The sequence below is a fragment of the Vulpes lagopus genome, chromosome 10 (assembly GCF_018345385.1).
Source record: "Vulpes lagopus strain Blue_001 chromosome 10, ASM1834538v1, whole genome shotgun sequence".
NCBI lineage: Eukaryota > Metazoa > Chordata > Mammalia > Carnivora > Canidae > Vulpes > Vulpes lagopus.
In genome coordinates, this window is record NC_054833.1 from 30,764,523 (window position 1) to 30,781,998 (window position 17,476).

Consider the following 17,476-nt stretch of genomic DNA (forward strand, 5'->3'; position numbering starts at 1 on the left):
GGTGTCAGAGTAATGCTGGCCTTAAAAAATGAGAGGTGTTCTCTCTGATTTTTCTGGAAGAGATTATATGATTGGCATTATTTTAAATGATTTGTACGATTCTCTAGTGAAACCATCTGGGCCTGAAGATTTCTTTAGAATGACTTTAATTATCAGTTCAATGTCTGTAACAGTTATAAGCTTGTTCTGGTTATTTCATTTTGGTTGAATTTTGCATGTAGTTATCTCGGGAACTGGTCCATTTTGTTTTTGTTATTGAATGTATTTGTACAGTTCATAGTATTCTTTATCTGTATTGTTGGGAAAACACAACAGTCAAATTTTGAAATGATCTGGTTAGCTTTATTCAATTCATGAATTGAGCAGCATCTATTATAGAGATAGAGTGGAACTCCAAATAATTGTACTAATGAGAGGGTTTTATAGACTAAAATGAGAATAAGGAATTTATACTAGGCATTTGAAGATTGGTTAAAAGCAGGATTACTTTCCCTATATGGAGCAAAAGAAACTCTTGGAGGCAGATTGTACTGAGCAGGCAAGTGCTGATTGGTTAGCCTAGGCTTTACTTTTCTGGAAGAGCCAAGCACAGAAACTTAGGTAAGTTCTAATTTGTTAACATCTTGGGTCTGGTCTGGACAATTAATTTGACAGAGAGTACACTTATGTATGGGGGGGGAGGAGACAGACTACACTGAGCAGGATCCCACAACCCAAGCAGAAACCAAGAGCCAGAGGCTCAACTGACTAAACCACCAGGCACCTCTCCAATTGTACTGATGTCTGCTCTATTAATTTCTTCCTTCTACCTGTGCTTTGGTTTTATTTTGTTCTTTTCTAGATCTTCTAGATCTCTGTGGAAGCTCTAGATTACTAATTTGAGACTTTACTGGGATTTTTTTATTGGAGTTTGATTTTGCCAACATATAGTATCATACCCAGTGCTCATCCTGTCAAGTGCTCCCCTCAGTGCCCATCACCCAGTCACCCCAATCCCCCCGCCCACCTCCCCTTCCACTACCCCTTGTTCGTTTCCCAGAGTTAGGAGTCTCTCATGTTCTCTCACCCTCTCTGATATTTCCCACTCATTTTCTCTCCTTTCCCTTTTAATCCCTTTCACTATTTTTTATATTCCCCAAATGAATGAAACCATATAATGTTTGTCCTTCTCCGATTGACCTACTTCACTCAGCATAATACCCTCCAGTTCCATCCACGTTGAAGCAAATGGTGGGTATTGGTCTTTTCTAATAGCTGCTTACTCGTTTTTTGACACAGGCTTTTAGCAATATGAATTTCCCTCTAAGGGGTTCTGCACCCAATTCCAATGTGGTGGATGGTGGAAGAGGGGGGTGGTCCCCCACACCAACAAGCAGTTCTCTGACACCAACTGGGTATCCTACAATTTAAGTCCATTCTGACACTGTCTACACAGAAATGGTGTCAGATCTCACCAGTTAAGAGGTCAGTACTGTAAGATTGTCTCTCTTTCCCACTCTCCAGTTTAAATGGCAGTCACAAGCCTGCTATACTGTATCTGTCACCTGTGCTTCTGACTAACCAGTTACACATTAGAGATTCCAAAAAACCCCTTTCGTGGTTTAGAACTAGACCAATTCTAGTTCTCTGACAGAACTCAGAGAAACATTTTACTTCTAGATTACCAATTTATTATAAAAGGGTATATAGGGATCCCTGGGTGATGCAGTGGTTTGGCGCTTGCCTTTGGCCCGGGGCGTGATCCTGGAGACCCGGGATCGAATCCCGCGTCGGGCTCCCTGCATGGAGCCTGCTTCTCCCTCTGCCTGTGTCTCTGCCTCTCTGTCTCTCTCTGTGTGACTATCATGAATAAATAAAATCTTTTAAAAAAATGGATTTAAAAGGATATATAAGTCAGGAACAACCAGATGGAAAAGATGCATAGGACAAGGTACAGGGAACGGATGCAGAGCTTCCATGCCCTCTAACAGCGCCACTTCTTTAAATCTCTACATGTTCAACAACTCAGAACCCTCAAACTCCTTCCTTTTGGGGTTATATGAAAGCATGATTACATAAGCATGATTGATTTCAGCTTCCAGCCCCCCAGGTTAGAGAAGGGAGATTGAAAGTTCCATCCCTCTAATCACGTGGTTGCTTCTCCTGGCAACCAATCCCTAGTGTACAGTCTGAAAGCTAACTCATTAACATAACAAGGCACATGTTTGCTGCCCTCATCACTGAAGAAATTCCAAGGGTTATAGGGGCTCTGTGCCAGAAATCAGGAAAAAGACCAAATATATATTTCTTATTATAAACCAGAGTATCATACTCTAAACACTATTTTAGCTGCATCCCATTCATTTTTATGTGTTCGATTTTTGTTCAGGTCAGCATATTGTCTAACTTCCCTTGAGTCTTGCTCTTTGATGGATCCATGGATTAGTTAGTAGAAGTATGTTTAATTTTCAGATGTTGAGATTTTTTTTTAATCTTTCTTGTTAATTCCATTAGGATCAGAGAACATACTTTGGAAACAATGTGTACTGTGTTGTTACCAAGTAGAATGTTCTATAAATGTCAGTTTTATCCAGTTGTTGATGGTGTTGTTCATTTCAGTATTTTTGCCTATTTTTTTTTGTCTACTGGTTCCATTGATGACTGAGGCAAGAGTGTTAAGTCTCCAAATAAAATTGAGGACTTGTGTCTTTCTCTTTTCATTTCCTTCAGTTTTCTCTTTGTGTATTTTGAACCTCTTTTTTAAGGTGTATACACATTTAGAATTGTTTAGTCCTTCATGAATTGACCAACCATAGCTTTCTGCTGATTAGTGTCTGATTTGTGTATGTTTTATCCAGCCTTCTCCTTTTAACCCACCTAAAATGTGCTTGAAATGAGTTCTTGTAGAAATAATATATTTGAATAATTTTTTCTGTCTCTTTTTAATCCGATCTGACAAGTTTATTTGGTGTGTTTAGGCCATTTACAATGAATGTAACAATGAGTGAGGTTGATAAATTGGGCCTCCCTTCTTTCACCCATCCCCCGCACTTATGGAACCTTTTGTATAACTCATTTTAGAATACTGGGACCCCAGTCATCCTTGCCCCAGCTCATGAAGTGATGGTTCCATGCCAGAGAAGTCAAACCTAGTGAGCCTCCAGTTGCTATTCCTCCTCCATCAAGCACTCAGCTCCCAGAGCAGGAGTGGTGCTGGGAGAGGAGCTTGCCCTTATCTCCATTTTCTGCTCCAGAGCTCTGTCCCAGAGATTTTGCCAGGGAGGAGAAGCAGGCCATAAAACAGATAGCCCCTAATCTCTTCTCAGAAGAGCTGACTTTGTTCAGAACACAGTGTATAGAATTTCAAAGCTTACAGGTGCTCTCAACAACAGTGGTAGTTGTATTGAAAGGCAAGAGGACTGTATATCTAATGAATATACAATCTAAACTGTCTGCCGGCTGGTCTACAGGAGTGAACCAGAGAACCAGGTCATAAGTATCAAACCAAGTATCTTAGAAACTGTTTCCTCCAAGGGACCACAATTTGTTCAGATTAATTTATAGGGCAATTTATGTCCCCCAAGAGTGTTGAAAAATAGTAATTAGTGAAATTTAACATCTGAGCGTGGTAAGAGAAGGAGCCCTACTGATACCACTATAAATCCAGGGTAACTATTGATATACCCAAGGATGCACCTCCCTGAGGAGTAACATCAGAAACTTACCACTTACTATTATGGGTACTGGGGTAGCAGATAGCAGAGTAGAGGTCACTTAAAATATCATCTGGTTAATCGATGTCAATCACAAATACCAGGAGGTGGGGTGAGGGAATAGTAACTGGAGTTGCTACAATATATTATCCAATTTGTCAGTTTCCAACAAAAAAATTACAAAGCATGCAGAGAAACAAATTGATGGCCAAAACACTGGGGGGGGGGGCGGGGGAGGAAACAACACAAAAACTGCTTGTGACAGAGGCACCTGGGTGGTTCAGTCAGTTAAATGTCTGAATTTGGCTCAGGTCATGATCTCAGGGTCCTGGGGTAGAGCCCCAAGTCCCAAGTCTGGCTCCCTGCTCAGCCGGGAGTCTGCTTGTCCCTCGGCCTCTGCCCCCCACTACTCTCTTTCTCAAATAAAATCTTAAAAAAAAAAAAAAAAAACTGCTTGTGACAGAGACTAGATGTCAGATTTAACAGGAAAAGACTCCAAAGTGGCCATTTATAAGTGTGTTCACAGAACACATGGATTAAAGAAACCATGATTAAAGAAGTAAAGGGATGTATACTGACAATTTTACATAGAGGATGCCAATAGTGAATGGAAATTGTGAAAAAGAACCAAGTAGACATTTTAGGAGTACCTGGGTGGCTCAGTGAGCTAAGTGTCTGCTTTTGGCTCAAGTCATGATCCTGGGATCCTGACATCAAGCCCTGCCTTGGCTCCCTGCTCAGTGGGGTGCTGGCTTCTGCCTCTCCCACTGCCCGTACCCCCCCTCCCACTCGTGCTTTCTCTTGCTCTCTCTTAAGTAAAATCTTTAAAATATATATATATATATATTATAAAAGGGCAAAATGAATAGAGCTATATATGACTAATGTTTTTATATATCACTGGTATTAAGCAGGGAGAATCTGAAGCTGATTCTGATGAGTTTAAGATTTCTGGGGTAAACTTTGGAGCAACTATTGAAAATATTTAAAAAACAAAAAAATGTTGAAGTTAGAGTACTACGTTAGAAAATACTTAATGCAAAAGAAAGCGCAGGAAGAATAATAGACAAAAAGACATAAGACATACAGAAGGAAACAAAGTAGAATAAAGCTAATATCAGTAATGTTAAATGTGAATGGATTCAGCAATCAGAAGGCACATATCAAACTGGGGTGAACAAACATGATCTAGCGATATGCTGTCTACAGGACACACACTGGAGATTCAAAGGTGGATACAGATGGAAAGTAAAAAGGGATAGCAGAAAAATAGATTATACAGACGGCAGCTACAAGAAAGCTGAACTGGTTGTACCAGTAGCAGACAAAATAGACTTCTACACAAGTTACCAGAGACGTTTTATAATGATGAAAGGGTCATTTCATCAGGAATATATAACAGTTATAAGTTATTTATGTACTTAATAACAGTCCCAAGATATATGCAGCAAAAATAGAAATGAAGGGAGGAACAGACAGTTCAGCATTCATAGTTGGAGACTTTGGTATACTGCTTTTAATAATGTATAGACTAGCTTTTCAGCATCACCAGAAAATAAGTACCATAAATCAGCTAGACCTAGAAAGCATCTGTATAACGGCTCTAGAACACTACCCAGCAACAACAGTAAAATATATGTTCTCAAGTAGCATCTGGAACTTTCTCCAAGATAGACCATATACTAGGTCATAAACCAATAAAAAAAAAATTCTAAGATACATTTATTTGAGAGAGAAAACACAAGTGGAGAGGGAGAGAGAATCTTAAACAGATTCTGTGCTGAGCTGGGAGCCCATCTTGGGCCCTGTCTCATAACCCTGAGATCATGACCTGAGCTGCAATCAAGGGCTGGATGCCTGACTTCTACTGCACCACCTAGGCGTCCCTATGAATAAATTTTTTAAAAGTTGAAATAATCCAAAGTATGCTCTGAGAACATAGTGGCATGAAATTAGAAATTAGTAATAGCAGGAAAAAGTTTAGGAAACTCAAAAATCTGTGAAAATAGTCACTCCTAAATAACCAGTGGGTCACAGAAGAAATCAAGTCAGAAAACATTCTGAGATAAATGAAAATGGAGATACAACATACCAGAGCTTCTACGCAGCAGTAGCAGTGCTTAGATGGAAATGTATAACTGTAAATGCCTATGTTAGAAGGAAGGTGCTAGAGTGACACAGTTGGTTAAGCATTGGACCTTTGGTTTCTGCTCAGGTCGTAATCTTCAAGTCGTGGTATATAGTCGTGGGATATAGCCCTGCATCAGGCTCTGCACTCAGTGCAGAGTCTACTTAAGACTCTCTCCCTTTAACCCTCTCCTATCTCTCTAAAATAAATGAATAAGTCTTTAAAATTAAAAAAAAGGGGGGGAGATTTCTAGTTAATAGCCAGTCTTCCACCTAAAAGACACTGGAAAAAAGAATAAACCTAAAGGAAAGAGAAGAAATGAAATAGTAAAAATTATAAATACAGTGGGGGCACCTGGTGGCTCAGTCTGTTAAACGTCTGCCGTTGGCTCGGGTCATGATTCCAAAGTCCCAGGATCCAGCCCTGCATCAGGCTCCCTGCTCAGCAGGGAGTCAGCTTCTCCCTTTGCCCCTCACCCCACTCATGCTCTCTCTCTGAAATAAGTAAAATATTTTTTAAAATTATGGGGGCATTGGGTGGCTCAGCAGTTGAGCATCTGCCTTTGGCTCAGGTCATGATCCTGGAGTCCTGGGATCAAGTTCCACATCAGGCTTCCTGCAGGGAGCCTGCTTCTCTCTCTGCTTGTGTCCTTGCCTCTGTCTCTGTCTCTCATGAATAAATCAGTAAAATCTTTAAATAAAAATTATAAATACTATGAATAATGAACCATCAAAAACGAAATTAAGAATATAGTTCCATTCACAACATCAAAAAGAATACTTAGAAACTTAAACAAAGGAAATGTAAAACTTACAAAATATTTTGAAAGAAATTAAAGATGGTCTAAATAAACAGAAAAATAGCCCTTGTGTATGGATTGGAAGGTAAAGATGTAAATACTCCCCAAACTGATCTACAAATTGAGCACAATCCCAATATCCCATCTGACTTTTTGTAGGAATTGATGACCTGATTCTAAAATTCACATTTTATAGTTGCGAGGAACCCAAAATAAGTAAAGCAATACTGAAAAAGAACAAATTCAAAAGACTCATCCTTCCTGATTTCAAATTAACTACAAAGCAGCAGTGACCAAACCTGGCATAAGGGTAGACATTGAGCTTTTACTTCACACCATATATAAATAAATAACTAAAACAAAGACCTAATTATAAGAAAAAGAATTATAAAAAACCTGTAGAAGAGGGGTATCTGGGTGGCTCAGTCAGGTAAGCATCCAACTCTTGATTTTTTTTCTTTTTATTGAAGTTCAATTTGCCAGCATATAGTATAACACCCACTGCTCATCCCATCAAGTGCCCTCCTCAGTGCCCATCACCCAGTTACCCCATCCCCCCCGCCCACCTCCCCTACCACTCTTGATTTCAGCTGGGGTCATGATCTCAGGATTGTAAGGTTGAGCCTCACTTCAGTCTCTTCTAGATTCTTCCTCTCCCTTGACCCCTCCCCCTCCCTGCTCACATACACACACACTGTCTCTAAGCATAAATAAAATCTTTAAAAAATAAAACAAAACCCTCTGGAAGAAAACATAGGGGTAAATACTCAAGATGTTAGATTTGGCAAAGGATTCTCAAATATGACACCAAAAGCCCAAGCAACAAAAGGAAAAAATATGTTATACTTGATCAAAATTAAAAATTTTTGTGCGATTGAAAAAAATTTTGTGCTTCAAAGGACACTATCAAGAAAGTGAAATGACAAGTCACAGAATGGAAGAAAGTGTTTGTAAACCATATGTCTGATAAGCAGTTTGTAAAATATGTAACAAATTTTGCAGTTCAATAAGATGACATGTAAGCCAGGTAAAAATGGACAGAGCATCTGAATAGACCTTTCTCCAAGGGTTATACAAATAGCCAGTAAGCACAGGAAGAGATGCCTGACATCATTAGTTATCCGGGAAATGCAAATCAAAACCACAATGAAATACCACTTCACACCCACTAAGATGGCTAGAATCAAAATGTCAGAACACTAAAAAAAATCTTCGAATTACACACTTTTAAAGGGGTGATTTATATGGGATGTGAATTATATCTGAAGCTGGTTTATAAAATACATAGTCATATTACATATTAAAAATAATTTGATATCAAGTAATCAGTAAAAAATTTCCAATTATCTCATAAATTTTTTGTTAATTCATTTCAAATTAGATACTCCTCTACACAGTGATTGATTCATAAAATCTTTTAATCTACAAGTTCCTTATTTTAGTTCCTCTCTTATCTCTTTTTTCCCCTTGCTGTTTATTAGTTTAAAAATTCAAGTCTTTTGTCCTATGGAGTTTCTCACAGTCTAAATTTTGCTGTTTGCATCGCAGTGGTGTAAATTAACCTGTTTCTGTCACCTCTGTATTTCCTGTGAATTGATAGGGTCTAGAATTTCATTTAGTCTCTTTTGGTATGTCTTACTGCCCTTTTTTTGCCAAGTTATAAACCATTAATGATCAGTACCTCTTCATTTGGGGATGGGGGCTTTGCTGCAAAATGGTTATCTTGTACTTCTGATATTCCTTCTTCATTTATTAGCCAGAATATTTCTATGGAGAAAACTTCCTTCATATTGTTTGATTACCCAAAAATACAATTTGTATTGAAAAGCCAGGATGAATGCTGCCTTCTTTCCTGTTTTTTAAAACCAGTTTTCAAAATAATTACTTGTTTCAATAGCATCTTTTAAAGGTGATAAATTAGCTTTGTTTTTTCTTGGCAATGTCAGATGAACTCATGAATTTTTTTTTTTAAAGATTCTATTTATTCATGAAAGACACAGAGAGAGAGGCAGAGACACAGGCAGAGGGAGAAGCAGGCTCCATGCAGGGAGCCCGATGCAGGACTCGATCTCAGAACTCTGAGATCATGCACGCCCTGAGCCAAAGGCAAACGCTCAACCGCTAGGCCAAACAGGCATCCCGTGCTCATGAATTTAAACATGTTTCGTGTATTTCAATTTATGTTCCATTTTTGGCCATCGGGAACCTCCACACATTGACTTGAGTTTTGACGCACTCCTAATAATCTTTGATAGTTTCTTTGCTACCTGGTAAGATGTTCCAGGTGGACATTTACTGCCCTCAGAATGCAATCAGCCATTTCTCTAAGGAGCCATGGTTCCTTTTAGTGGGAAATATTTGAAAGCCAGTCTAGGTGCTAGGGATATTCATTGCTTGAAGATTAATTATATTATGAGTTTATACTGATATTTTTGATTCAAATTTAAGACTATAAATTCAAATTGTAACTTTTTCTTTGCCTTTAACCCCTAATAATATAAACAGGCACCAAACCAGATAGAAATTTTATGATGTATATTCATCCATCCAGTATTTCACAGACTTTTTTTGTGTCTGTCATGCTAGGTACTGGACAAGATCAAAAGATAAATTAGGTACTATAAAGTGTTTTCACTAAATCCTTCTGCTCTGTCTGCTCTGAGCTTCTCACATCTTGCCTTCAGTCTTCCCCATACATTCTTTAGATGTCTTTAGTTCTAAAAAAAAAAAAAAATCAACAGAAGGAGATTTATCAGTGACTTATGTAAGATCCAGTATTTAGTTCCACCCCTAACCTCTTCCCTGAACTCCACATCAGAATGGGTAACTTCATATATAATTTTATACGAATATTTCTCTCTAAAATTTTTCAAATTTAATTTACCTAAAACCAAAATATTCTTTCTCTTCGTCGTTAATCCCTACCAAAATCATTCTTCCCCTTTCATTCTCTATCTTGTTTGGTGAAAACACCATTCACTCAGTCACCCCTGTTGGAAACCTAGGGTCAGGTTATTCTCTCCTACCCCTTTTACCCCATCCCTGATAGAAGATCATGCCTAGGTGGTTTTATATCCTAAATTTTTCTTAGATCTATTTTCTCTATCCTCAGTACCACTTAGTTTGATCCTATTTTATCATACACTCATACTGTTGTAATAGCCACCCTCAAATCTACACTCTATATTGCCATCAGAATAACCTATACTACTCCCCAATGGCTACTCACATATTGAATAAGATTTCATTAGTTCCCAATAAAACAAAAAAAGATCTCATTAGGTCCTTAGCATGGCATAAACAAACATAAGTGGCCTTGAGCAGAGTTATTAAAGTCTCAATTTCCTTTGTAAAATCAGATTATTATCATCTTACTTCATGGGTGATAATATATCTACAGCTCCTAATCTTAGCATCTGCTCTGTGGTAGACAGTTACCCAGTACAGGCAACTTCATATATTTCTACCTGAATACTCCTCTTAGAGGCATCTCAACATCAGTATGTCCCTTTCCTTAACCTTCTTTTCTGTCTTTGGTTTAAGTTAGGATATAGGATGGAAATGAAATTATCTCAGTTCATTTTTCCCATAATTAAAACTTTGTTAGTATCATTGGGAAAGTTAGTGTTCAGTTTTAAATGTGGCTGGATATTTAAACGTGCAAATTCTTATTAAATATTGAGTCTTCCCATCTTCCCAAATTACTTGCAAGATTAGCAGTCTTCATCACTTTTTCTTTAATCATATGAGTCAGGCATCTTATTTTATATGCTTATAGCTACTCCATTTGTTTTGTTTTGTTTAAGATTTTATTTACTTGAGAGAGAGAGCACGAGCGGGAAGAAGCAGACTCCTCACTGAGCAGGGAGCTGGACATGGGGCTCCATCCAGGGATCTTGACCTGAGCCAAAGGCACACTTAACTGACTGAGCCACGCAGGCTCCCGAGCTACTCCATTTTAATCTAAATCCTTGGATAATTTTTATCAGCTAATCTCTATACCAAAATATACATACTCAAGATGTACTCTGTATCATGTAAGAAATAGAGTAGACATGAAATTTGATCTCCATTTTACTTATTTCTCACTTTTTCTAGGGCAGTAGTAACTAACATTTATTGAGTGCTTACTTAATGCCTGGAATTATACTAATTTAATCTTACTATCTTGAAAGTGATTTCCATTATTCCTGTTTTACATACGAGCAAACACGCATACAGAGATGAAGTAACTTGATTGAGATTTAATGCCTCACTTGTAATTGGAAGAGTCAGCATCCAAAACCTAAAATTTATCTGACTTAAGCCATTTTTATTTTTATTTATTTATTTATTTTTAAAGATTTATTCATTCATGATAGAGAGAGAGACAGGCAGAGACACAGGCAGAGGGAGAAGCAGGCTCCATGCCCGGAGCCCGATACGGGACTCGATCCCAGGACTCCAGGACCACGCCCTGGGCCAAGGGCAGGCACCAAACCGCTGAGCCACCCAGGGATCCCCGTAACTTAAACCATTTTTAAAATAACAAGGCTAAATAAAAAAAAAAAATTAAAAAAAAAAAAAATTTAAAAGGGATCCCTGGGTGGCGCAGCGGTTTGGCGCCTGCCTTTGGCTCAGGGCGCGATCCTGGAGACCCGGGATCGAGTCCCACATCGGGCTCCCGGTGCATGGAGCCTGCTTCTCCCTCTGCCTGTGTCTCTGCCTCTCTCTCTCTCTCTCTCTCTGTGACTATCATAAATAAATAAAAAAAAAAAATTAAAAAAAAAAATAAAATAAAATAAAATAAAAAAAATTAAAAAAAAAAAATAATAAAATAAAATAACAAGGCTATATACCTTATTTGCCAAAAACTTTTCAACCCAACTGCAAAACAACAACATGGGATTTAGCAAGTATTGCTTTCATAAGCAAACATGCTATTTCATCAGTGATTTGGAATAAAAGGTAGGGGTGGGTGGGAAGGAAACTGTTTCTGAATTACTAGTTCACATTGCAAAGTATTACACAAATACATTTTTTTACTTTTAAGTACTGTGTGAATTCTATGTTAGTAATTGGAATTAAGTGATATTTATCTTTATTCAAGAATTTTGAATGAGCTCCAAATTAAATATACATACATGTACATCTAAATCTACACAGGTGGGGGAAGTGAGATGTTTAATAGAATTATGTAATTGATAAAAATTTCAGGCTATACTTTCTAGCTTCTAATCTATATCAATATTATATATGACTTTTTCAAATCGTATAATTTCATTGTAAGTTTTGTCACAATGTACGATATTGCAAACTTCCAAAATATATTGATCCATGTAATTTTTTATCGTAGAGTATGTCATGAGACTAAGTTTCCACAGACATGTATTGGGAAATGCTTATAATACATGGAGTACAAGACCTTTCTCGATCAAATCTTCATCTTCCTCTCATCTTCTGCTATATCAGGCTTTGCAGCTTAGTTCTTGAACAAGCAGAACTTGTGGAAGCAACTCATAGTCCATTTTATTTTTGTCTTCTCCGTTTAAATGTATTCTGTGGTTAGTTTTTCCTCCAGCTTCTTGAAGGTCAAGTCTTAATAACTTTTCTGGCTACTTTCAGGAAATGAAAGCATTATTTTCAAGAACTAATAAATTTAATTCAGTTAAAGGTTTCCCTCCTTTCCCACTTCAGTTGTACTACAGGTGTTTAGTAAAAAATGAGGTTCTCCTGGCTTCCTTTTTCTTTCTGTTTTTGGCCTCTTTGGCCTTTTATTCCTCTTCATTTGCTAACTATGGTTTCTGGTCCCTCCAGGATTGAGAGAGGCAAGGCTTGAATAAGAAGAAAAGGTCTTTAATACTAGTAAAAGGAGCAGCAGCAACAGCTAACGTTTATATAATGTTTATTTTGTGCTAAGTACTCCACTTTACGTATAATAGATCAGTTAATCCTCACAGGCTCTGAGGTAGGTTCTGTTCTCCCTCTTTTACTGTTGAAGAAGGTAAGGCACAGTTTCATGACGTGGCCTAAGGTCACTCAGCTTTATAAACATGAAAAGCAGTACTAGGATGCAAACCCAGCACTCTGGGAAGTCCCATCTCAACCACTCCTGTGTTGCTTTTATATACTGTGGGAAATGGTAGGCATACTTCCTAGTCTTGGCCAGAGTTTTTTTTTTTTTTTTTTTTTTTTTTTTTTTTTGGCCAGAGTTTAAATCACACTTGTACCCTTTCAGTGTTTTCCAAGTGTGACATACGTTTTCCATAGACCTAAGACAAAGAGCAAACATGTCTCAACCCCTTTCTCCTGCAGAAGAGTAGGAGGAAGTGTGGGATGGGGTTTGGAACTCACAACACACTGATCACTGTCTACAAAAATCCTTTTGTAATATTTAACTCTTTGAACATTGAAGGTGGGTGTAACTCAAGGTTGAAAAATAGTTTTCCACTACCTTATTGCATAGGTGTCCTTACCACTCAATTTTGGCCAGCAGTATCTGTTTGAACCCTCTACACACCAGGATTGATGGTTTCATTTTAAGACCACGTTGCACATATTCTCCAAATGCTCTTTAATTCCTTCCCTTCGTACCTTTGTTCATGCAGATGGTCCCTGGATTAAGACTGTGTCACTTGCTCTGAATCACATGATCTGCATCAAACCAACACTCTTGATGGCCAGGCTTTTAAAGAAGCTAGTTTACTGTGGTGCAGCAGAGAAAGAAAAACATTATAGATAGTCCTTCCATTTTCTTCTTTTTCATCTCATTCCTGTGAGAGAAATCAGCAAATATGTTGAACAGTGGTTTGCTCAAACCAACTTTAACTGCCTAGTGTGTTGTGATTACTTGTCTTCCGGAAGGGTATATGAAGAGATTTATATTTGAACTCATCTCTTATAATGATCAGGGTAGTGATTTCAGTGGCTTTACCTGGCTGTCTTGGCACAGGGCTTTATGTCTTTTATCCTTTCTGTTGTGTTATCCCAGATTGATCATTTTGTCTTCCCATATTTGAATATTCAGTGACCTTATATTTATTCTACTAGAAGTCCTTAAGTTTTTTTTCCTTTTTCCCCTCTATATACACATTTATCTGCATAGAACATTCAAAGGGATGTTTATCTAATGGATTGTTTGTTTGAGCATGTCCTCTGCATGCTCATTTTTTTTTTTAAGATTTTATTTATTTAGAGAGAGAGAGCCAGCGAGTATGAGCAAGGTAGAGAAGGGCAGAGGGAGAGGGAGAAGCAGACTCCCCACTGAGCAGGGAGCTAGACACAGGGCACCATTCCAGTATCATGACCTGAGCCGAAGGCAGACGCTTAACCAACTGAGCCATCCAGATGCCTCTTTACTTTAAAAAAATTTTTTTTTAACTCTGGTATAGTTAGCATACAATGTTATATTAGTTTCAAGTGCATGCTCACATGTAGAATGTAGTACGGCACCCTTTAACAATTTGCCAGTACATACATTGCCCAGGGAGGCACATGAGGATGGTGAACACTGGCTGAGATTATGTGTGATCCCATGATAACCTGGAACTCCTTTCTGCTTTATTACTTGGCAGAGTTCTGCTTTCGTTAGGCCCTATGCTCTATGATGCCTCCTCTACCTTGTACATTCAGAATTAATTATTTCATTCATTGCTTTCACGTAGCACAGCTGCACATTTTGTAGTCTCGGTTAGGAACATGTCTTTTTCATAAGGACTATAAGCTTATTTAGGTCAAGAACAATTACTTGTACTTGTGTTCTTCCCTTCACATAATAAAGTGCCTCACATTGGGTGAATCCACTGTTAAATTTTCAATAATGTAAGCAAAATCAGTTATAATTTGACTGTTAGAAAACTTGATTCAGTCATACTAATACTTGTGCCCAAAACAAGGGAGATAAAAAATAGTGAAGTTAAATCCTACTGTACCTATCATATTTCATGCATAGGCATACTAGACCTGGGAACTGGTATTAAAGGAACATTGAAAAGTAGAGGTGGTTAAGAGAAAGGATGTCAATCAGATTTTAAGGAGCACTTAAAGGGATTAGGGATGTTTAACTTAAAGAGAAGAAACCATAGGAAAGAGTGGCATGTGATTGCCATCTTAAATTTTTTAAGGCAAAAAAAAAAAAGTTTTTGAAGGCTTTTTTAAGGGGAAAGAAAAAGTAGACCTACTCTGTATGACTTTAAAATTTGAACCCAGAGTACCTGAAACCCCAGTGTTGTAGCAGTATGCTGGGGGGATTTTCTTTGTTTTTTTTTTTTTTTTTTTTTTTTAAGATTTTATTTATTTATTCATGAGAGAGAGGCAGAGAGACACAGGCAGAGGGAGAAGCAGGCTCCACGCAGGGAGCCCGACATGGGACTCGATTCCAGGACTCCAGAATCACGCCCTGGGCCAAAGGCAGGCGCTTAACCACTGAGCCACCCAGGGATCCCCATGCTGGGGTTTTTAAAGAAAAAAAAATTGGCTTAATGTGCAAAAAAAAAAAAAAAAGAATAAATACCCCTAGTCCTACCAAAGACCTCATATTCTCTTGCTCCTTGTGTGTGATGTGGATAAAAATACTCTTTCATCACATTTTTCATCAAATTGTAATAGCTTCTCAGTATTTCTCCAAAGTGGATTTGTTTTATACTTCTTTCAGTACTCACAATAAAAAAGTTATTTACACAGATAAAATAATTGACATATATAGTTGTATTTTTTTTACACTGGAAAAGTACTGTGATCTAAGTCAGAAGACCCACATCATAGCTTTGGTTGTCATTCATTAGTCATGTAACTTTTTTATCTAATGGATTCGCTTTCTTATCTTAGTATTAAGAGACTAATATGAGCCTCCCCGACTTCACATGGAGAGTGTAAAAAGAGGTTAGGAGAAAAGTACTATAAAAACTGAAGCATTTTTAGATGTGCTAAATTAAAACTATTTGAGAATGTCAGTTTCTTATATTTTTAGTAAACGTGAAATCTGATAAAGGCAAACTGACTTCTTTTTTAAGGTAAAATCCATTCAGTTGATTGATTACTAACCATTATTTAATAAGTTTATTTCCAGACAGTTTGTCGCATTGTATTAGGAACATAAACAACAACTGCTTTCATTTGTTGAGCATTCACAAAGCACCAGGACTGTGCTAAGCATTACTATCTGTATTGTTTTGTTTAATCCTTTAACAACCGTGGAGGAATTGTTGAGGAAAGAATCCAGGCCTATCACATTCTAAAACTTGAAATCATAACTGCCTATATTTAATCATTTTATATTCTAAAGGAAGCAGCATTGAGGTGAAGAGGGCGGGCTGTGGAGCCAGCCTGTCTGGATTTGAACTCACCTGGGTCTGCAACTTAATAACTTCCTGACTTTAGCAAAATAGTTAACCCTTTTCTGCTAAACAAGGTTAATAATGTATTTATTGACAATAAAATCAGCTAAATTGTCAAATGGGAAGCATTTAGGACAGTGTTTGGCACAAAGAGAGCACTCTGTAACTCTATGTAATTGTCCTATACAAACTATTATTATTTAAAACTATCCAGCTCATTAAAACAGTAGCTCACAGACTCCACTGATTGGAGTAGAGAGTTTGGGGAAATGTAAGGAGAACATATTTTAATATATTCTTTCCCTACCTTGAACTTTCTCACTACCACCCTTCAGCTTTTTTATTTAGCACAGTAGCCACATGAAAATAATGTAAATCAACTTCTGTTTCAACCACTAACCCATCAATTAATGCTTATTTTATGTATTTTTTAGGAAATTTCTGATTCATTTGCATCCTTGAAGAGCATCTGTAGAAGAGGAAGGAAAAGATGGGTGTGAAAACATTTACTCATAGCTCCTCTTCCCACAGCCAGGAAATGCTTGGAAAGCTAAATATGCTGCGAAATGATGGACATTTTTGTGATATCACTATCCGTGTCCAGGACAAAATCTTCCGGGCACATAAGGTGGTACTAGCAGCTTGCAGTGATTTCTTTCGCACCAAACTTGTAGGCCAAGCAGAGGATGAGAACAAGAATGTGTTGGATTTGCACCATGTTACAGTGACTGGCTTCATACCCCTTTTAGAGTATGCTTACACGGCCACTCTGTCAATCAACACAGAGAATATCATTGATGTTCTCGCTGCAGCCAGCTACATGCAGATGTTCAGTGTTGCCAGCACCTGCTCAGAGTTCATGAAGTCCAGCATTTTATGGAATACACCCAACAGCCAACCAGAAAAGGGTCTAGATGCTGGACAAGAGAATAACTCTAACTGCAATTTTACTTCTCGAGATGGAAGTATTTCCCCTGTGTCTTCAGAGTGCAGTGTGGTAGAAAGAACGATTCCTGTCTGCCGAGAATCCCGGAGAAAGCGCAAAAGCTACATTGTTATGTCTCCTGAAAGTCCTGTAAAATGTAGCACGCAGACAAGTTCTCCCCAGGTATTGAATTCTTCAGCTTCCTACTCAGAAAATAGAAATCAACCAGTTGACTCTTCTTTAGCTTTTCCCTGGACATTTCCTTTTGGAATTGATCGAAGGATTCAGCCTGATAAGGTTAAGCAGGCAGAAAATACCCGGACTTTAGAACTACCTGGCCCATCTGAGACAGGTAGAAGAATGGCCGATTATGTGACTTGTGAGAGCACAAAAACTACCTTGCCTCTGGGTACTGAAGAAGATGTCCGGGTCAAGGTAGAAAGGTTAAGTGATGAGGAGGTCCATGAGGAAGTGTCTCAGCCCGTCAGTGTGTCTCAGAGTTCACTGAGCGACCAGCAGACAGTGCCAGGAAGTGAACAAGTCCAAGAAGACCTTCTCATTAGTCCACAGTCTTCCTCTATAGGTATAGTGTCTTCTGCTTTTCATCATGCTGTAAAG

General features: G+C 38.0%; 1 protein-coding gene across 7 annotated transcripts in view; it reads left to right on the plus strand.

Annotated features, from left to right (window-relative positions):
- Positions 1-17,476, plus strand: part of ZBTB44 (zinc finger and BTB domain containing 44) — a 68,816-nt gene that overhangs the window by 22,660 nt on the left and 28,680 nt on the right. For 6 of the 7 annotated variants that reach the window (XM_041770312.1, XM_041770311.1, XM_041770309.1 and 3 more), the window contains one exon: positions 16,368-17,441. In XM_041770312.1, the coding sequence (XP_041626246.1) occupies positions 16,424-17,441 (1,018 nt within the window). In that variant the 5' untranslated portion in view covers positions 16,368-16,423. Of the gene's footprint in view, positions 1-1,309; positions 1,465-16,367; positions 17,442-17,476 lie in introns of those variants that run through there. The other variant, XM_041770310.1, reaches the window with a different exon arrangement.